General features: G+C 47.3%; 1 protein-coding gene across 1 annotated transcript in view; it reads left to right on the top strand.

The window, feature by feature from the left end:
- Window positions 1-2,483: 2,483 nt before the first annotated feature.
- LOC126285069 (transient receptor potential channel pyrexia-like) overlaps window positions 2,484-22,934 on the top strand; it is a 136,408-nt gene continuing 115,957 nt past the window's right edge. Inside the window, exon 1 of the mRNA XM_049984392.1 lies at window positions 2,484-2,510. Within this exon, the coding sequence (XP_049840349.1) occupies window positions 2,484-2,510 (27 nt within the window). The remainder of the gene's footprint in view (window positions 2,511-22,934) is intronic.

Here is a 22,934-nt window from a genome sequence, read left to right as displayed (position 1 = left end):
ACATTACGCTTGCTTAGCTTCACGTAGTCAAGCCATGATCAAGGAGAGATGTCCGATAGTATGGCCACCAGATGTCCGTCATTACGGTGTCGAGATACAACCTATTCGCGGTTCCCATCAGGGTAAGCAGGTTCCTTGATCCTAAATATGAAATCAGTATGAGGGATTGACGTTAGACGGATTTGTCCTTCTGCAATGCTCCTTTTTGCAAGGAGGTAGAGCCTTTCATTACGGAAGATCCATGATGTCTCTTTACTCATAGCAAGTAGACGGTTATGTTGTTTCTCCTGCAATGGTTTCTAAAAATCCAAAATATATTTGTTGGTTCTGGAGTCCGTGAGAATCAATATGAGCTAAAATAAATCTCCATACCAAAACAAACGGCCTCCCTAAGGCTAGTACCTCCTCTGTATGGACGGAGATATCGGTTGAAAGCGCAATCACCTGACAGATGCCATCAGAGCAGCTATTTTAGAACCCTCTGTGTATGAACAAACACTCTGGCCAATTGCTCTATTTAGTAACTGATGTTGTTCCCATTTTTTGTGACGCCGGTGCTGTATTAAGCAGGATCTTTCTAAACGAGATCTCGTGTTACATCTCGATTTGACATGTTAGTGGTATGGGATGGCTGTATGCTCTTTCTGTCGCTGCCTGTTCCCTCTCCCACCTCCCTCTCCAGATTCCCCCAGGGATGAAATCTGTGCACGTCATCTGTTCGTGTTTGTGAATTGTGTAACGGAGGCGGGACGTGGATACCAACCTGGTATTCACCTAGTCGGATGACCACATTCAAGCTGGTCGGAACACCGCCCTCATCGTTCAACTGCTGGGCGGATTCGATTCGGGACCGGCCCTTCTCCTCCCATTCCTAATACGGCGTGCTAACGGGCGCCGCTGTCTGGACAGATATCATGGAAGATATCGAAAGAAAGATCATGGCATGTCCTGTTGGATTACTGGTAAGACATGCCGCCATATCTCGCAACTTCTTACCAGCAAGTGGAGCTCGGTTAGTGCTGTTCATGAGAGGTCCTTGGTTTAGCGCCCAGAATCTGGACGCTGCCTTTGTAAAGTTGTGATGAAATGTCAAGTGGCAAATGGAGAGAAATGTGTCTGACGGCATATGTCTTCGTATGTTTGATGGCATTTTGGAATCTTCCACTAAAGGACCTCTGTATGAACAGACAGAACCCGGGCATACACATTTGTTTGCTGTCCAGTCACATGGAAAAAGGATTTTTTTTTCAATTTTTGGGGGCTGTGGAGCCCACCTGGAAGAAACCAAAACGTAATAATGTAATCAAATATGTTAGTTACGTGTGTCATGGATAATCCTTCTAGCTTCCGTATGAAGAACTATTATAAATGAGAAAAAGTCAGACTCTCTCAGTAAGTAGGTGCAGAGGAAAAAAGACAGCGAAAATTATTGGAATAGCTATCTTACCACAGGGTAGTTTACTGTTTGAAAAAATCTGCAAAAATATCAAATCAGATCTCGACGAAGTTTCGAATTTGCAGTGATTAGAACCTAGCTTTAAATGTTTAGAAAGGTAAAACTGTGCACTTCAAAAAATGCATAGGAACAGTGTTCTTTGTCTAAAACGTCAATTATCTATAACAGAGAAAGCAGATGGCAGAATCCGGATCACATCGGAGGTGCTGGGAAACTGTAGTCAGACTGCAAAGGAGCCTGCTCTCAAATCACTTGTGTGTTCAGCCTTAAGATATTGCTCAAGTGAGTACGACCTATACCAGATACAACTAACATAAGAAATTGGACAAATACTGAGGAAGACTGCACGAATTGTCACAATTTTGTTTACCTCATTGAAGAGAGTCACAGAAAGGCTGAAGAGCCTGAACTGGCAGACGGTAGAAGATAGATGAAAATTATCGGCGAGCCTACTTATAAAATATCGGAACCCCCTATGTATCGTTCCCGTAGGGAGCACGATGTTATAGCACGCACAGGGTCATTTAAGGGAGTCGTTCTTCCAGCAATCCATACGCGACTGGAACGGGAAGAAAACTTGACATGTGGCACCTTGCTACGTGCCCTCCGCCTTGCATTCCACGATGCTTTTTCAGAGTACGTATGTAGCTGTTAATCGCTTTGTTAGCTGGTATGGGAAGGATGGGATGCTCATGCGACCCGTTTTCTATTAACCACCACTTCTCTGATAACAGTGAAACGAATGGCATTGAGATATTGTTTATTTAAAGCTGCTGTTTTCTTATTGCTATTTAGATACTTCGTATTACGTACGATAATTTTGTTTTCCTTTTGTTTCAGGAACAAGATGAAGGCGTTCTCCTGCATCAAGGTAGGTATTGCACTTGGGTTCGACAATGATCGGTACAAGTCGTCAGATAAAACTTTCTTGTGTTGAGTCTTTATTTCTCTGGGGCTGTTTTTCGAGCTCCGAACGTGATGGCAGTCTCTCATCTTGGATACGGGGTTATTATGTTTCTGTGACAACATGCGGTCATCACCTTATGACAGGCAGGTAAGTCATGTGCGCCATCTGTTCGTGAATCACATAAACATTACACATACATTTTCCTGTTTGATCGTTCGTGAGTTGTGTGTGCAGCAGGGAGTGCACAGGGCACTACCTAAAAGCCACATCCTGAGTGCCGGAATACCACACTTATGGCTGTTAATAGGGCGCTCGGATCCGACTGACGGTTTCGAAGGCAGGTAAAAGCAAGATTGGTGTTTAATGTCCCATTGACGACGAGTCATTGCAGGCGAAGCACAAATTCGAGTAAGGTCACGACGGGGAAGCAAATTAGTCGAGTCATTTTCGTAGGAAACATCGCGGAATTTGGTTTCTGCGATTTAGGAAGAAATATGAATATACACTCATGTAAAAAAAAAAAAAAAAGACAGAGCGCTTTGAACATTAGAGATAGGACGTCCATATTCACAGAACATGTACATTTGTATGTTCTGCAAACATTATTAGCGTTCGAACCACGTCGGTCGGCGGTTCATTGATATCGCAGCGCCGGCCGGAGTGGCCGAGAGGCTCTAGGCGCTTCAGCCTGGAACCACGGACCGCTACGATCGCAGGTTCAAATCCTGCCTCGGGCATGAATGTGTGTGATGTCCTTAGGTTAGTTAGGTTTAAGTAGTTCTAAGTTCTAGGAGACTGATGACCTCAGATATTAAGTCCCACAGTGCTCAGAGTCATTTGAACCATTTTTGATATCGCAGCCCAACACCACTTAACCGTAAAATTTGCCTGCGGCGCTCGTTGTCGCTGTAAACCGAAAGTAATGGATCAGTGTGACTTGAGCAGACGTGTAGGATGGCTCGCAGACGTATACGCGAACCGTACTGTCAAATCAATGTGTTTGAAAGAGGGCGTATTATTGCCGTGAGAGAATGTGATGGATTGATCTGGGAAATTGCTGCTCGTTCGGGACGAGGTGTTTTGGCAGTGCAACGGATGTGCGCCGAATGCTTCATGGAAGGCCATAGAACACAACGGGATGTTTCAGGACGCTTCAACCACACCACTCCCCGAGAAGATCGACGTCTCATCTGGATGGCACTGCAGAACAGATCTGCGTCGTCCCCAGCTCTGGCGCAACTGTGGAACACTGTAACACGTCGTACAGTATCAAGGGTGACAGTCCATCGCCGTTTATGACGGCGTGCGTAACGTGCGCGCCGTCCACTTCTGCGTGTACCTTTAATGAATGGGATAGATGGCAATAGGGTATGGAACGACACCGCTGGCGACTGGAATGGCATCAGTGTTTTCAGTCAAATCCGCTTGTCTGAAAATGATGGCAGCATTTTGGTTCGGAAGCAGACAGGGGGAGCGTCATCACAGTGACCGCATTCGCACAAGACACCCAGCCTGATGGTGTGGGGTGCTGCTGGGTACAACCACAAACCACATTTGGTCCGTGTCCCGGGTATTGTGACCATTGTGACCTACGTGAATGACATCCTGCGTAGCCATACCCTTTCTGCATAACACCAAAACGGCTCTGAGCACTATGCGACTTAACTTCTGTGCTCATCAGTCGCCTATAACTTAGAATTAATTAAACCTAACTAACCTAAAGACATCACACACATCCATGCCCGAGGCAGGATTCGAACCTGCGACTGTAGCAGTCGCTCGGCTCCAGACTGTAGCGCCTAGAACCGCACGGCCACTCCGGCCGGCCTCTGCATAACACCCTAGACAGCATTTTTCAGCAAGAAAATGCATGACCACATGTTGTGGACGAACACGTTGAGGTGGTTGTGGGTGTTGCCTGGGGTGGGTCGTGACCATGGTCGCGTCCTCATTGCATCTGCAGATGATCGGTGGTTTCCTTCGACCGGTGGGGACGTCTTCGCCACTTTGACCTAGTTGAAGGGGGGATCGTCGCCTCCGCCTGCCGGTGGCACCGTACTCCAATCGCAGTTCGTGTCAGTCGACTTGACATGGCCTTCCTATCCGTAGCCAGAACACGTGCATGGCTGGCAATCGTCCATTACTGTCGTATGATGATGATTATGGTTCGTGGGGCGTTCAACGGCGTGATTTTTCTCTGTCCATGTTCCCGAATGACGATGAAATGATGGGCAGAACACATACAGCCAGAATTCTCGGGTGGAGAAAATCCCAGACCTGGCCAGTAATCGAAACCAGGACCCCGTGATCCAGAGTCATCAACGCTAACCACTAGCCCACGAGTTGCCGACATTATTACCGGACGGCAACCGCTGAGCTAGAGTAGGACGATACGTCGGTTAGATTTTTATTTGGCGGAAATCATAGTATACCTTGGAAGTCCCAAACGTCTACAATTTCTCACCAACATGGCTGATCACGTTTCCGTACAGTGGGAAAGCTGCAGTTCGGCCACCACCTCAAAGGGGAGTTGACTCTAAGTGTGTGCAAGTATTGGCCTGTATGGTCCACTGTAACACCCCGATGTGACCATCGAAGTGTTTGAACTTAAGTGAGGTCGCGAACTTGTTCACCAGAGTTCTGCACACCTCGGCATTTATCATCTTGATGTAAACGATGCTGGTCATAATTGAGAAGCAGATGCCCACGACGTCCAGGGGATCCAGACGCAGACTGTCTTGTAGGAATTGTTCAGCCTCAAGTGCGCGTGGCCTGGCGTGAACCTGTTGAAAAGAGATTTTGATCTTGGCCTGTCTACAGGAGTGCACCATATTTACAACATCTGCCTAAGGAGGCTCAACGGCTTGGTAGTAAACAACTGTCCGTGTGCATCTCCTCTGGCGGGTCTCAAAGAGACGTCCGCGCCTCACCGCTGCTAAGCGTAAACTGCCGCTTCGGCCATCCGGGCACGATACATGAGGGATCCAAATTTCCACACACTGCAGTACAGCGACCCTCGCCCATTAGCCTCCTACTCTCAAATCATTGATTCCCATAGGTGTTCGGGTGATTTTAGTGCAGTTAAACTGAAGCAAATGACATGGAGCTGTCACACTATCACAGACCTGTGCATACATACGAGTAGTGTCTGTTCTATCGGACATTAGAACTATCTGAAAACAAAATGATTTGCAACATATGCGCTATGTTGGAGAACGAATTTTTCCTATTTCTCGAGAGAAGTGTATAACTTTGTAGCGAAATAACTGACCCATTAACCTTCGAGAGCGCAGCGGCATAAAGTTTACTTCTTCTTTTTCTTCTGATAAATGTTTCGCCTTTTCACAACGTGCTTACAGAGTGAAGCTACAGTACTCGTTATGTCGTTTCGTTTTAAAACAAAGATACACAACTGCCAGAGACGTTGATTGGCGGCAAAGAGTATGCATAGATTACATCTGTGTCTATCCATCCTCACTAAGCACAAAGTTATACAGATTTTTGTCTCCCCCCCCCCCCCCCCCCATCCCACCGAAGACAGCAGCGTCAAAGATGCTCAGCATGGCTACGGTTTACAAGATTCTCTTCCAGTGTAGCCTTCCGTACATCGGGCAGACGAGTAGCACCGTCCTTAAGACGAATGGCACGCCGTAGTTACATGCGGCACTTACATGCTAATATATCGGCTGTGACAGAACACTGCATCGATACATGTCACTCTGCGCGGTATGTAAATGTCGCAATTCTAGCATCGACCTTTCCGGCCTCGGTGGTAGAAAAAAAAGTTAAAATCCGTTTGCTGAGAAATTCAATCAATAGAGATAGCAGTTGCAACCTGAAAAGACCCGGTGTGCTGCCTATTCCATAGTTCATTCGCCCATTACACCTAAGGGTTACATTGCACAGGCTGTTATCGCTGTACTGTGATGCATCTTTTCATTGGGGTAATGCACGTTTGCATACACGTTTTGCGACACAACGTTATCTTGGATGCAGGCAAATTTTAGAACAACGCACCCTTCGTTTGCCAATATAAAGTACACGCCATTCGCTGAATAATATATCTTGACTAGCAGCAATTGGTAGGCCTTTTAACATGGTGCGTGTATTTTAGATAACACCTCTATTAATTTTATTGTCCACAAAGTTGAAGAGAGTCTTTATGCGGTCAGCACACCGGTCTCCGCCCGCTGTCGGACGAGTGTCGCTACTTCTGTCTAGTGGCTCCTCCATTGGCTTCACAAGGGCTGAATGCACCCTGGTTGCCAACAGCACCCGGCAAACCGGGACGGTGACCCATCCAAATGGTAGCCAAGCTCGACAGCGCTTGACTTCAGCGATCTGACGAGAGCTGGTGTCACCACTGCGGCAAGGCCGTCTGCTCTTTCATTTATGTTGTACACGCATATACGTCCGCTTTGTACAGGACGGCGCAAATAAAAGTGGCCTGGATTTTTTGAAATCATTTGTGGCAGCATTAACGGAGGAATAAAAGTTGCTTCCAACAGAATGGGGCAACTGCCCATGAAGCCGGTAGAATCTTGGAACACATTTACATAATCTTCGCCCCCACAGTTGTTAGCAGGGGTCAGTCTGCTAGCGACTGTAACTGCCCATCCAGGTCAACTGATCTACCACTGTGCGATTACGTTGTGTCCCTGAAGTCTAAGAAATATCGCAACAACCCTCAGTCTTCAGGAACTGCAGCACAACATTTCGGATGAGACTGCAGCAATTCCAGCAAACCCAGCTTCGCCTTCAGAAACTTGCTGACTAGGGCCCAAAGGTGCCAAGTGACGAATGATGGTCACTTTTACCATCGACTATAGTCAGGTTAGTACTGTATTCCCTTCCCTCTTCTGTGTCTCTTTGTACCCTGGAATCTGTTCTTCACGCCACTTTTATTTGCCGCTCCCTGTATACGTGTACCTGCTTAGGGAGAAAAACAAGCTTTGCAATACTTGCCGGGGACAGCTAGTTATCTTACGAAATCAAGCCTGAAAGTGGCTTTTATTAAGTCAAAAACAGATTTATCGTTGCGGAAGATACGTATAACGAGCATTATGTTGCTCATTTCAGACCGCATCTCGTGGTCGTGCGGTAGCGTTCTCGCTTCCCACGCCCGAGTTCCCGCGTTCGATTCCCGGCGGGGTCAGGGATTTTCTCCGCCTCGTGGTGGCTGGGTGCTGTGTGATGTCCTTAGATTAGTTAGGTTTAAGTAGTTCTAAGTTCTAGGGGACTGATGACCATCGATGTTAAGTCCCATAGTGCTCAGAGCCATTTGAACCACTTTTTTGCTAATTTCATGAATACACTACAGTGTGTAAAACATTTTTCGGTTTTCTTACTGCGTAAAATCTGAGTAAAATGTCCAGCTTTCGACTAAATCTTCAATCATTTTCGTCAGATATAGCTGAATGCCGTGACTGCTGTATTGGTGGCCATTTACAACACACTGATGACGAGATTGTTCTACGCCATCGTTCACGCAGGAACGCAAACTTTCACCGCGCTTCTTTGTACCTCCCCAAAGTCGAGAGTTCATTTCCACGCACTACTAAGAAAAGGCATCCGAACAACATGAAAAAAATATATAATTTTTTGTTTTGTCACAAAATTAGCTTTTATTGTCATAGTAAGCAGCGAATTCAAGAAGAAATTGGGAAAAGCAAACAATCAGTTGTTTTAAGGCGGTGGTTTGACTTAGGAATCACTGGGAAATTGCAACCACCCATCATTTCATGTGATATATTTGTAAGCAAATTCGCTATTTTCCTAGACGCAACCCCACATCTCGTATCTTCTATGAACTCATAACACCTAAAGCAAATTACAGACCTAAATCACAAGTGGAAATGGACCTAAAATTTAATAAATGTTGTATCAAAACCGCATGCTGCCACAGTGGCTTCATCCCGAAACCACTCATAACAGTACTAGGGCAAACTCAAATTTACGTAACAGTAACTTTACTGGAGATGTACTTACTTTCAGTGCGGATGATCTTAGTATGGCCGCTATAAAAGGATGTCACAATCTCCTACAATCACATACACGATCTCCAGGCCGACTGTTGCTATAAAATCTGTTAATTACTGTTACAATGCACTACATTCGTAGAAGTACCTCACTGTACCACTAGATGTATCTGTCTTTCGGCAGCATCGGTGGTTTCATGCTACAAGCACTAGTACTTGAGAACAAAATTAATAAGATAGTTGTTTCAGGCAGAAACGGCTGGTACTCAACGGGAGTAAGACGAGCGTGAGAGAACCGCAACCAACTGGCAGCGACTTTGGAACTTGACAGCGTGTTTACAGCCAGTGGTGTAAGCGTCTGCATCTCTAAGTGTATATATAGGAGGCTCACAGTCAGTTATAAAGTAAGTTTGCGTCTTGCGGATGCCCATGACTATTCCTGCCACCCCGATGACGTTACCCGTGCCGCCTCCTTTCTCCAGCAGACCTGGAGGCACACATCCCTACAGGCGCCATCCACCCGCACCACTCCACTTTACCCCCACAGGCCGTCCTCTTCCTTCGTGAATCCCACCGTCTATACCGCTCATTCATTCACACGTGGGACCGGGACACACTACAAAGCCACCGGAAACTCCAACGACACACACGAAACTTGCTCGCAGCCAAGAAACGCCGGGACTGGCGACAGACGTGTACTCTCCTTAATGCTACCCTGCCTATTAACTCATCTACGTACTGGTCAGTCTTCCGCCGCCGCCTACCTTCATGATGACCACCCCTTCCCTGATAACCTTAGTAAGGCCAACGATTTTGATTCCTACCTACCGATATCTTTACCATCCCTGATGATCCCCAGTTCGATTACTCCATCTTCCCTGATGTCCATGATCGAACTGACACCTCTGCCCCTCCACTCGCTCCTGGCTTCCAGTACCTGGACAACATTACACACACTGAACTCAACACCCAGATCACCACTCAAGATATGATTGCTACACTACTCACCAAACGCAATACCCCTCCCGGTGACGACCGTGTTACCTAGCATCACCTCCATGAAGCTTCCACCTTTTTCCTCTGCACCCTGGCCAGACTATATAATGTGGTCTTGTCCACCGGCTTCTACCCCAACCTGTGGAAAACCTCCCAGATCCTGATGGTCCTCAAACCCGACAAACCGTCATCCGCTGTCTCCTCCTATAGTCCCATCAGCCTTACCTCGGTCTTCAGCAAGGTCCTGGAATCCATCCTCACCCGATGCATCCACTGATACCTCCACCAGCACCACCTCTTTCCCTCTACCCAATGTGGCTTTCGACCAGCCTTCACTGCCTATGACCTCCTTCACCTCACTCAACACCTCTCTGAACAACTGAATTCCCGTCACTCTGCCATCTTCCTCTCCCTCGACCTTGAGCATGCCTATGACCGTCTATGCCATTCCAGTCTACTTCAAGCTCCAAACCTTCGCCCTTCCTATTAACCACATCTGTGTGATAGCCTCCTTCCTTTCTCACTCTCCTTCCTATGTCACCATCCATAAGACGAATTCCTACTCTTTCCACCTCTCCACTGGTGTGCTCCAAGGTTCCATCCTCTCCTCTCTTCAATATCTTCTATACACAGCGAACATGCTGCCGCCTTCACCCCCCATCCTCCTTCTTCAGAACGCCAATGACACTTCCTTCTTTGCCCTCACCCCCACCCTGCAATGCTCCCAGCATCTTAACCAGTTCACAACTTGGTGTAACCAGTGGCTGCTCAAGGGCAATCCTTCCAAAACCCAGGCAATCATTGTAGGCAAAACAACCCCTTCCTTCTCCCTCCTTGATTTTTATGTCACCATCTATGACCATTCTATTTACCTCAACCGCACCCTCAAGTACCATGGTGTCATCCTTGACCGTCGCCTTTCCTGGACCCCCCCATCTCCAGACGATCCAAGCCAAGGCACACTCCCAACTGCCTCCTCAAACTCCTCTCTGGCCGCACGTGGGGTCTGGACCCCTCCACTGTCATCCATGCGTATAAATCCCTCATCCACCCCATTCTCTGCTATGCCCATCCTGCCTGGATTTCCGCCCCTCCGACCTTCTATAAGTCCCTTCAAATTCTTGAACACCATGCACTTCGCCTCACCTAGTGCATCCATCTCCAATCCCCCACGCAGATCCTGTATGACTTGATTCCCTTCCTGCACAATCTCCTTTTCCTCGAATGGGTACGAATCCTTTACAACTCCCGCAAGCTTGATCCCCCACACCCCCTGCTGCTGCACCTGTATTGTTGCATCCCACCTGCTCTCCATCTTCACACCCTCCATACCTTTGCCCAAGGTGGCTTCCACCAACTCCCCCTCCCTGATGATATCCTTGTTCCGTCCATCTACCCCTCCTACCAGTTCTGACTCTCCCCTCCCATTCTCCCCTTTCCCTCAGGGCTCCCTATCTCCCTCCTTACCTTCCTTTTTTCCCCTCCTGTCTTCCATGTCTCCCAGCCCCCCTCCCCAGGCTTCCAACCCCCCCTCTCCTCCCCCCACTCACCCTTCCTTCTCCCACTGGCTCCACCCTCGTCCTTCCGGCCCTTCTACCTCTCCCTTCCACCTGCAGGCAGGCCCCTCCCTCCCCCCTTCATCTGTGTGTTTGTGACTGCTTCGCCGATGATCGTCACCAGTGTTTCTGTGCGTTAGTGTTTCTCAGCTGTGTGGTTTCATCAGTGTTATCCTACATTCGCGTCTCCAACTGGACGTTTTCGTTGTTCAACTGGTGACACCCTTTATTTACAGTGCCTTCCATCGAACGACTTCTAAATATTGTGGAATGCTCATCATGTATTTACCACACTTTTTATGTTTCTCTGTCTTCTATGTCTGTATGTTGTGTCTCTTGGCTGAAGAGCGGCGTATGTAGGCCGCTGCCGGCCTGACTCAGCTGAGGCATGAAATGACAATAAAGGGAAAAAAGCCTTGCAGATGGTGAATATCACACGTGACCTGTGAGTACAATACTCCCGCCAACATGGTCCCGAACAATCCCCGAGTGTGGCGGACAAGCCGACTAGTGCCACACCAAGTTCGTTGTGGGGCCCGTATTTCTCGTGGGGCCTGAACTACATGATGCAACGTCATTGACAGAAGTGACACCGAATGACCCAGCTGGACCATATTTAAATACTCGCTCCTTGCAAGGGGTGATGGTCTAGGGTGCGACTTCATTTCACATCAGGACCCATCTGTTTGTTATCCACGGCACCCCTACACCACGGCTGTGTGTCGATGATATTCTGCGCCCCATTTTGTTGCTATTCACAGCAAGAGCAATCCTAGGCTTACACTTAAGCAACACGGTGCCTGCCAGCACTTGACGAGAGTTTCTACTGTGTGTCTTCGTGCTTGCCAAACCCTACCTTGGCCAGTAAGATCGTCGGATCTGTCGCCATATCTCTCGCCAGTTGAGAACTTTTGGAGCACAATGGGCAGGACTCTCCAATCAGCTCAGAATTTTGATGATCTAACCCGCCAAATGTACAGAATTTTGTTTGCATGATATCTAATCACAGACTTGCTCAATTTGTGAATTTCTTTTTCGTGACTAAAGGAACCAATGTTTCTGAAATTGTAACCATTTGTTTGCCTGTGCATGTGCGTCACATTTACCGATTTTCGTCCCATTTGGATAACTCCTTCCTGGTAAGTCGTCTTTTTTTGTCTTAGAGCCTAAACGTAATTTTACAGAACGTGAGGAGCGTGTATAAAATATTATGTTTCACCGGCGTATTTTGAAGTTGTAAAATCCTCGGACTGTTCACCCTGGGACACTTTGTAAGTTCTATACGATATTTCGGCAAAGAGACTGCTTGCCATGTTTGTTCATGGTAACTGCTTTTCTGCTCTGCTCAGGTCGGCATCGTATATATACTGACCGTTACCCTCTCCACCATCCTGCCTCTTGTTGGTATGCCCGCACCTCGTGGTGTTGCGGTAGCGTTCTCGCTCCGCGCGCACGGGGTCTCAGGTTCGATTCCCGACCGGGTCAGGGATATTTCCTGCCTCGAGATGACTGGGTGTTGTTGTGTCGTCTTCATCATCATCATTCATCCCCATTACAGTCGGAAGAAGGCAATGGCAAACCACCTCCACTAGGACGTTTCCTAGTACGGCGGTGCGGGTCTCCTGCATCGTCCCTTCTTGTCGGTATTCGTTCAGCTATCATGGGGTCTGATGGCAGTGGTCGAGGTGGCGAAGCCCTGTTGCAAACTCTCGGCCTCCAGCCTCGGTGCTATCGTAGCCGCGTGCTGACCAAAATGCACAGCAGTCCTTCGCTTTTCCTCGGCTGATTGCAGCGTACCACGTCTGACTCACCTATAGGCCGCTGTATCCGTTAAATGTACCGTTCTGGACTAACTTCAATGGCTTCTTTAATCCAGAGATTGTCCAAGTATCTTGCTTCTGTTGTAATCTATAGTATGGCTAGTTGTTATACTATGGTCGACCACGACTGATTTGCTAATCTGACGTAATTTAGTGCAGCGTTTGCATTGATGGCACCTCTCTTCTCCTGTGTGTGCAATTTTCTAAGTGTATACCTTTCTGCAGTGACAGTTTTTTTTTGTGTATCCATGGCCTGAAAAGACCTTTTCTGTACCCAGTAACGTCAAGGTGTTGGGGGGGGGGGGGGGGCGAAACACACACCTGACGTTATGTCGCGCCAAGATCACCTGACTTTTCTGGGGATGTTGCCGATGGCATCGCCACACCCACCACTACCACCACGACAGCGGCTGCATGGGCAGCGACAAGAACTGATTTATGGAGGGGTAACGCACAACGTATATAGGGCGCTGAGCAGCAGTCATCAAGAACCACCTGAAGATGGCAACGAGTCTGTTTTGTCGAAATATCACGGAGAACCTACGACCTGACTCGGGGAGAATTCTACAAGTTTTATATAGTTATAAAATGAAGAGAGATCCTTCAGAGTGAAAATCCACCAAAAATCGTACCGCACTGTGACTTACTTTCCACCTCCATCTGCTCAAACGGTTCAAGTGGCTCTGAGCACTATGGGACTTAACATCTGAGGCCATCAGTCCCCTAGGACTTAGAACTACTTAAACCTAACTAACCTAAGGACATGACACACATAAATGCCCGTGGCAGGATTCAGACCTGAGACCGCAGCAGTCGCACGGTTCCGGACTGAAGCGCCTAGAACCGCTCTGCCACAGCGGCCGGCATTGAAGATGCACGATGTATTTGGCCTAGCGCAACTAATGATGTAGACCGATGGAATTTTGAAATGTATCTTGCATATCACGATCTAGTAATCGCTCTATGGTGTGTAATTAGTTAAAATTCTCATCCACCCCGGTAACTGAATGGTCAGCGTGACGCATTGTCAATTCTCTGGGCCCGGGCTCGATTCCTGGCTGGGGCAGGCAATTTTCTCCTCCCAGGGACTGGGTGTTGTGCTGTCCTCATCATCATCATATCATCCTCATCGACTGCAGGTGGCCGAAGTGGCGTCAAATTGAAAGACTGGCACCGGCGAGCGGTCTGTCCGACGGGGGACCCTAGCCATATGATTAAATAAATAAATAAGTTAAAATTCTCGAATTTCTGCGAATGACCGCAGGTTCAGTTTGTACAATGACAAAAAAATAAACTGAAAATTTGTAACAAAATCAAGCTAAGGGTGGATCGGTGCCTCGTCGAAGTGTTGTGTCCCACAAAGAACTGAAAAATGATATTGTTAATAAATTGGTAGTTAGCATAAATACGTGGAATGTATGACAAGAAAATATTGAAACACATTTTGTTTGATAATTAACTTAATATATCATAACTTGTACAGAGCTGCAGAGTACGAAGCTTACATGGCGAAAGCAAGATGGAAGAGAGCAGGTAGGCATTTCCTAGCTACCCTCGACAGAACTGAAGGGAATGTCTTCGTTTATTATTAAAAATACTGTAAATGTTAAAGTATGGATTCTTTGGTCCGGAATCATTACACAGAATTTTATGCAAATATTAAATTTTACGAAGGAATATTACAGCACCTTTTAAGTTACTTTCATCTCCCTCTCTCTCTTCTGGACTGAATTTAGAAAAACATTACGACATTGTAACATTTTCACTTATTAATTAACGCTTACCTTACCGAAATATCAAATTTCAGTTAACTACAGTCCCCTGTATTTGCCCGCTCGGTTGGCCGTACGGTCTAACGCACGCCTTTCCGGGCGGGAAGGAGCGCCGGTCCCCGGCACGAATCCGCTCGGCAGATTTGTGTCGAGGTCCGGTGGGCAGACCAGTCTGTGGATGGTTTTTAGGCGGTTTTCCATCTGCCTCGGCAAATGCGGGCTGGTTCCCTTTATTCCACCTTAGCTACACTATGTCGGCGATTGCTGCGCAAACAAGTTCTCCACGTATGCGTACTCCACCATTACTGTACCACGCAAACATAGGGGTTACACTCGTCTGGTGTGAGACGTTCCCTGGGGGGGTCCACCTGGGGCCGAACCGCACAATAACCCTGGGTTCGGTGTGGGGCGGCGGAGGGGTGAAGTGGACTGCGGTAGTCGTCGTGGGTTTGCGGATCACTTCGGCTGCGGCGTGGACGAAGCCTCTCCGTCGTCTCTAGGTCCCCGGTTAACACAACATAACATCCCTCTGTTTTAGACGTACATTTACATTCAAATGTGTACCATTTGACCGAGAATAGTGTCATAAAAGAAAGACACTAAACTTTCATTTGGGAGCGCTGAAGTTCAAATTCTAGTATGACCACCCACATTTAGGTTTTCTTTGGTTTTCGTGAAAAGCTTACAGAAAATGCGAGAATGACTCCTTTGATATGACACTGACGATTTCGGTTTCCATCCTTTTCTCAGTCAGAACTTGTGCTCGGCCACTAATGTTCTTACAGCTCTCGGGCAGTTATAAGCCCTAATCTTCCTTCTCTATGGCTCTTTGGTTTTCGTACTAGAATGACAGGAACTAGTTTCAGACTTTTCCTTCTGGAAATGACGTTCCTCAGGTCTCAGGTACGGTAACGACTATAAGTCGCCTGCGCGCATTCCACCGCAGCTGTCCTCACATCGGAGCGTTCTCAGCCGTTAGCTTGTGGCGCGCCTCAAATTGCCAGCTCATGGATCGTTGCAGACCACGCGACAGCCATTAGCGCAGCAGGCACAGACGAGGTCGCTACGACTGCAATGGTGGGGGCGTACCGCGACCCGGAGTTGTACACTGCCGGTCATCGGTGCTGCAGCTTCATGAAGGCGGCATGCGACGAAAGTCAAGTCGGCATGCAATGTACTACACTCTCGGATATGCTCGGCTTGAGCTTTTGAGCGCAACCGCAGGAAATATGTAAGAGTAACGCCTTCTTGATTCTGTCTAAAGGTTGAAGCAAAACCCCACAAACAAAATTTAGGAGGTTGTTTAAGGATATTTTCTGAGTATTTTTGGTATAAGAGATCCGTGGTCTCGTCACGGAGCCGTTACCTGCCGTTTGATTTCTTGCCCTCATTTATATTTGTGTTTGCATTGCACTGAAAATGTCCGCGTTACACTGCAAATGTCGGCAAGCACTGTGTGTCTTGTTTGGAAATTCTTGTTTCCATTCACTGATCTTAATTCTTGTTGACAACAGTAACTTTACTCTTCGACCTCAAGACTGTATTCAGTACTACTCGGTTCTGTCTCGTTCTTTATTACGACTGAGTTAACTGTACGTTAACAGCGATACACAACAGTACGAATAGGTTTACTAATGAAGACTTGGCTGATGTGGAACAGCGGCACAACGACCATATGGTGATATGATCTCCCACCGACTGCAAGCTTATTACGCTTATGCAGCAGAGACTTTTCTCTGGCTTACCACAACGTGTGCAGCAGGAACGACTGCCTCTTTGTCCAGCCTTCCTGACAAATAGAGAGTCTCAAAATACATTTTATTTTTATGACAGCAGATTCAAATTATACGTAAATTTACGAATTGTTTGATGTGCCACAAAGTTCGATCCAAGTAATATTGAGAAAGGCGATAAAATTTATCGTAAATTAAATTATATCAAACGAAATTTTCGCGGCAGTCAGTTATCACCGTAGACTTGCCTAGCCAGAAGAATGTTTTCTCGTGGTGTCGGAGTAATTTTACGAGCCTTCATTTAAATATGCCCAATAATTTGCAATATCGCGAACAGCCACAAAGGCTGTTCGAGCCGTTATTATGAAGTCCAGACCACGGATTCTTCTTGGCGGAGGGACACCAGACTGTCTCTCCCTTTTCGACGAGTTGCTGCCACTCCAGGAAGCCAGTTTTGGAACCGTGAAACCAGACGTTGTGGGCAGGAACGAAACTTAACCATCGCCTTGGCTAGGTTGGCTACGGGGTCCTCTTTCTGCCGACGGACGCCTACTGAACTGCGGTACTGTCGGTAACAAAACTGATGGGAAAGGTTCTCTAATTTTCAGTTGCTTGCAGCGGTTACTTGAAGCATGTCCGTGGAGATCAGAAAAACAAAAGTTGCCATCATTTGTATGTTCCAGCTGCTTCACTGTAAATGTAACGCAACAACGGTTATTTCGGTCGCGAACCATCACAAACGCGTAGGTTTGCATATCGATTGGGAGACGCGAAAAAGCTAATCATGCTTCCTCGATAGTGCTGTCTAGTGCCCCCTACCTGGGCTTCAGTTTATTCTTTTTCGGGTTAATATTTCAGTGTATACAAACCTCTCTCTCTCTGATCAAGGGATGGACGAGTTAACAGAACGCTCATTTATATTCGAAATTGTTCCATTTGTCTTGTCCTGCAGCAAGACGCTCTCCGTATCAGGTTTACGGTATCGCTATGTATGTAGTACCCGGTATTTTGATTGTAACAGGCTGCCTTGTTTTCCATGTGTGTCTTTATTGAAATATATGCAAGATTTTAATAGATACGTTCGACTTCTGGTCTCTAGAATTCCCCTATTGCCAACCGTTTAAGCAAGAATCAGAAACACCTGCTAGAAGAGATGAGGTCCGATGCTGGCCAAGGTCAAGACAGTAAAAGATCAGCAGGTAAGATCACATGTATCTGTTGATTGGGAATCAGAAATCAGGCAGCTGTTTTAATTTGTGCTACTCCTGTTGCCACGTTCATTTCTTTAAAAGACAAAAGATGGAAGCCGCAACGTCTACACTCTACTTTTGCATCTGACGAGTTTTACATTGGTCTGTCTTTTCTGTTGTATTACAGACGTTTTCAGTGCCGTGAAGATTTTTCTCGTAAATAAAGATAATTGGGATGGCAAACTGAATAAAACATAATTACTTCATTGCTGCGTAACGAGCCACCGAAGATCACAAATGCCTGATACCAAATATCTCTGAAGAGCCACTGCAATTTTGTTTATGAATTTCTGGTTCACCCTGTATGAGGAAATATTATGCATTGTGTTTTACATTCGGAAATTGCATTCAGTGTCGATTGTTTATGAGAAGATCGTGTCAGGTCTTGTGTAAGAAGAAAAGCTGCCAGCACGTCTCAGAATTCGACAGCGGTAGGATCATGACCTATTGAGACTGCGGTTCCCCGTTTATCGATACTGCTGCCCGTATTGGCCAGGATTCCATGTCATGCAGATATAGGTTCAAAAAGGCCACACTCCGCCACGTAGAGCTGAACGGCTCCATATGACTAGCGCCAGAGAGAACTGACATATTGTTGACTCGATCGTGCGCGCTGGCGTAGCCACGTCATGCATCTGAATCAAAAAATGGTCTCGTTTACAGCAAGACGAATGTCCACACAGACAGTGTGAGAATTTTAGGAGCACCATGGACTGTCAGCACAGCGACTGTTGTTGCAGATTTCCTTGATGGCGGCAGCAGGCAGAGGCGCAAGCCACAGAGATGCACCCAATGTCAGGAGCAGCACCTCGACATTTTACCAGATGACTCCCTGTTTTGCGTGCAGCATCACGATGGACGTATCCGTATGTGGAGGCCATTAAATTGCTACACCACGGAGATGACGTTCTACAGACGCGAAATTTAATAGACTGGAAGAAGATGCTGTGATATGCAAATGATTAGCTTTTCAGAGCATTCCCACAAGGTTGGCGCCGGTGGCGACACCTACAACGTGCTGACATGAGGAAAGTTTCCAACCGATTTCTCATACACAAACATGAGTTGGCCGGCGTGGCCTGATGAAACGTTGTTGTGATGCCTCGTACAAGGAGGAGAAGTGGGTACCATCACGTTTCCGACTTTGATAAAGGTCGGATTACAGCCTATCGCGATTGCGGTTTATCGTATAGCGACATTGCTGCTTGCGTTGTTCGAGATACGACTATTAGCAGAATATAGAATCGGTGGGTTGAGGAGGGTAATACGGAACGCCGTGCTGGATCCCAACGGCCTCGTATCACTAGCAGTAGAGATGACAGACATCTTTTCCGAATGGCTGTAACGGATCGTGCAGCCACGTCACGATCCCTGAGTCAACACATGGGGACGATTGCAAGACAACAACTGTGGTGTCACCGCCAGACACCACACTTGCTAGGTGGTAGCCTTTAAATCGGACGCGGTCCGTTAGTATACGTCGGACCCGCGTGTCGCCACTATTAGTGATTGCAGACCGAGCGCCGCCACATGGCAGGTCTAGAGAGACTTCCTAGCACTCGCCCCAGTTGTACGGCCGACATTGCTAGCGATGGTTCACTGCCTACTTACGTTCTCATTTGCCGAGACGATAGTTAGCATAGTCTTCAGCTACGTCATTTGCTACGACCTAGCAAGGCGCCATTATCAGGTACTATTGATATTGTGAACTATGTACCGTCAAGAGCGACGTTCATCATTAATGGATTAAAGTATTCCACTAGCTACGTCCGTTGTTTCTAAATTATAATTTCCTTGTCCTGTTCCAGACCTCAGGCCAGCCTGCGTGAGCTAAATCGCGTGCCTTTCGGCCTCCTCTAGTAACATGGCGTTGCCGCTCCTGCCAACCACAACAACAACCATTTACACGAAGAGTTCGACGACGTTTGCAGCAGCATGGACTATCAGCTCGGAGACCATGGCTGCGGTTACCCTTGACGCTGCATCACAGACAGGAGCGCCTGCGATGGTGTATTCAACTACGAACCTGGGTGCAACAATAGCAAAACGTCATTTTTTCGGATGAATCCAGGTTCTGTTTACAGCATCATGATGGTCGCATCCGTGTTTGGCGACATCGTGGTGAACGTGCGTTCGAAGGTTATATTCGTCACCGCCATACAGGCGTATCACACGACGTGATGGTATGGGGTGCCATTGGTTACACGTCACGGTCACCTCTTGTTCGCATTGACGGCATTGTGAACAGTGGACGTTACATTTCCGATGTGTTACGACCCGTGGCTCTACCATATTCTATTCCTGCGAAACCCTACATTTCAGCAGTATAATGCACTACCGCATGTTGCAGGTCCTTTATGGGCCTTTCTGGATACAGAAAATGTTCGACTGCTGCCCTGGCCAGCACATTCCACAGATTTCTCACCAACTGAAAACGTCTGGTCAATGGTGGCCGAGCAACTGGCTCGTCACAATACGCCAGTCATTACTCTTGATAAACTGTGGTATCGTGTTGAAGCTGCATGGGCAGCTGTACCTGTACACGCCATCCAAGCTCTGTTTGACTCAATGCCCAGGCGTATCAAGGCCGTTATTACGGCCAGAGGTGGTTGTTCTGGGTACTGATTTCTCAGGATCTATGCACCCAATTAGCGTGAAAATGTAATCACATGTCAGTTCTAGTGTAATATATTTGTTGAATGAATACCCGATTGTCACCTGCATTTCTTCTTGGTGTAGCAATTTTAATGTCCAGTAGCGTATTTATGACGTGTTGGTGGCTACACTCTTTGTTTAAGATCTCTGTGACGTCATATTTTCAGAAAACAATGCAAGGCTGTTATGACATCTCAAGACAGAGTGCGACTGTTGCTCTGACCAGCCCGTTCTCCAGATCTCTCAACGATTGGAAACGTCTGGTTGCGGATTGCCGACAGACTGGCACGCTACCACTCGCCAGCCACAACGTTTATGATATCTGGTATAGAATGAGGTACCCATGTCTGTTGTCCAAACTCATTTCGACTCGATGCCCAGCAGGGTTATATCACTGTTGCTGCTAGATGTGTTGCAGATTGTAACGGCCAGTAGAGTACATATCAAAGAGGAGCCGTTCATTGGAATCTGGCAGTAATATCGAGAAAGAGATACTGATTTGATTTGTCTTTCTTGCGCTATGCCTGCTATCCTTTTGTAAGCAAACGTCGCCTATTGGTCACCTTACGATACAGTATCTGAGAAGAGAAAGCTGTGTGCTGCACCGTGTCTTCTCAGGAAGCCTGAGATATTAGATAACGGCCTCGGGGGTAGAGACCGGTTGTGGTTTTAAACAAGCAGGAAAGTGCGACTGGTGCTCACATTTTCTGCACAAACGTTACCTCAGCTGTGGAAAGAACCCCAAGATTTTCCGCATGCTGGACAAGAAATTAAGAAACTGATTGATTTTGTGGTAAGTTCCTATGGGACCAAACTGCTGAGGTCATCGGTCCCTAGGCTTACACACTACTTAATCAAGTTTAAACTAACTTACGCTAAGGACAACACACACAGCCTTGCCTGAGGGAGGACTCGAACCTCCGACGGGGGTAGCCTTGCGAACCGTGGCAAGGCGCCTTTGACCTGGCGGCTACACAGCGCGGCTAAGAAACTGAAACTGTGGAAAGTAGAACAACGAATGGAAGAAGCCCAACTCTGCCCAAAAGTGTTCCATGGGCTCAGGTCGAAACTGTGGGCATCCCCTTCATGCTGAGTTGAACTCTGCTGGGAACTCTTTCAATGTATCTGAGTGTCTGTGGAGGGATGGGAGCCCATTCTCCCTCAACAGCCAAAATCAGAGACTGCAGTGATGATGGACGCTGAGGTCTGAAGCTAAGTCGACGTTGTAACTCACCTAGATGTGTTCTATTGGGATCAAATCAGGACTCTGCGTAGGTCAGTCTACTTCAGGAATGTTACTGTCTACGAACCACTTTCTCAAAGGTGCTACTTGAAAACATGGTACGTTGTCAGTCTCGTACAAACAATCTTCACCTCCGAACTGTTTCTCTAGTCTATGCACCACAGAACGTTGTAAAATGTGTTCATTTCATTTCGTATTTAGCGTTTTCTTAGCGAAATATGGGGACCAAACCCAACCACGAAAAACACCCTCATACTCCCTCTCTACTACACTGTTGGCACTATACATCATGACAGGCAGTGTTATCCAGGCATTCACCAGACCCTCTATCGGATCCTCACCGTGTATAGAGTGATTCATCACTTCTAATCAGTGTCTAGTCATGCTCTGTGTAATGACTTTGCTCCTTACACTACCTGAAGTGTCAGTTTTGACTGCACAAACGTGTGGCTTACGAGAACCTGCTCAACCATGTACCCCATTCTTTGTAACTTCCTATGCATAGTCATTGTGTTACCTGGACTGCCTGTAGCCTGCAAGTGATTGCATGTGCTTTTTTACAACCACTCTTTGCAGTGCACAATATCCGTGTCCGTCAATGCATGAGATCTGCCTGCTCTTGGAATAGCCGCGGTTGTTCCGCCTTCTTCCGACTTCACAATCACATTGTATGGTATTGTATGTTAACCGGGGCCCTAGAAACGACGGAGAGACTCCGTCCCCGCCACAGCTGCAGTGGTCTACAACCCCACGACGACTACCGCAGTCCACTTCACCCCTCCGTCGCCCCACACTGAACCCAGGGTTATTGTGCGGTTCGGCCCCCGGTGGACGCCCCCCAGGGAACGTCTCACACCAGACGAGTGTAACCCCTATGTTTGCGTGGTAGAGTAATGGTGATGTACGCATACGTGGAGAACTTGTTTGCGCAGCAATCGCCGACATAGTGTAGCTGAGGCGGAATAAGGGGAACCAGCCCGCATTAGCCGAGGCAGATGGAAAACCGTCTAAAAACCATCCACAGACTGGGCGGCTCACCGGACCTCGACACAAGTCCGCCGGGCGGATTCGTACCGGGGACCAGGCGCCCCTTCCCGCCAGGAAAGCCGTGCGTTAGACGGGTGTGCGGGCCTCACAATCACATAAGTAACATTTAAATGTATTAGCTTTAAAAGCATTGAAACATCCATGATGGATTTGTTACTCATGACATTCAATGACGTTCAAAGCTCTTTGAGCCCCTCTAACCGATCCACTCTGCTGTTACTGTTTCTCCACTGACAATACAATTCTCTCCGCCTCCTTTTACATTCGTAGACCCGCCTGTCGTAGTAGTCAGTTCCGCATACGCAGTGATGTCTGGATGCTTTTGATCTAATAGTATGCGCTCCAGTAAATCCACGGCTACATATTTGTGTGCAATGAAAATGCCTTTCTTAAACTCCTACAGGTCTGGAACCATGGTTCAGTACACCTGCACCTTTACAAAATTGCTTAGGAAGAAGTATTGTCATGTGAAGTCAGCTGATCGTGGCTGCCGCCGAATCAGATCATCTCGTCCAGTCCAC

The sequence above is a fragment of the Schistocerca gregaria genome, chromosome 8 (genome assembly GCF_023897955.1).
Source record: "Schistocerca gregaria isolate iqSchGreg1 chromosome 8, iqSchGreg1.2, whole genome shotgun sequence".
In the NCBI taxonomy this organism is placed as follows: Eukaryota; Metazoa; Arthropoda; class Insecta; order Orthoptera; family Acrididae; genus Schistocerca; species Schistocerca gregaria.
This window is presented reverse-complemented; position numbering and strand designations above follow the sequence as displayed.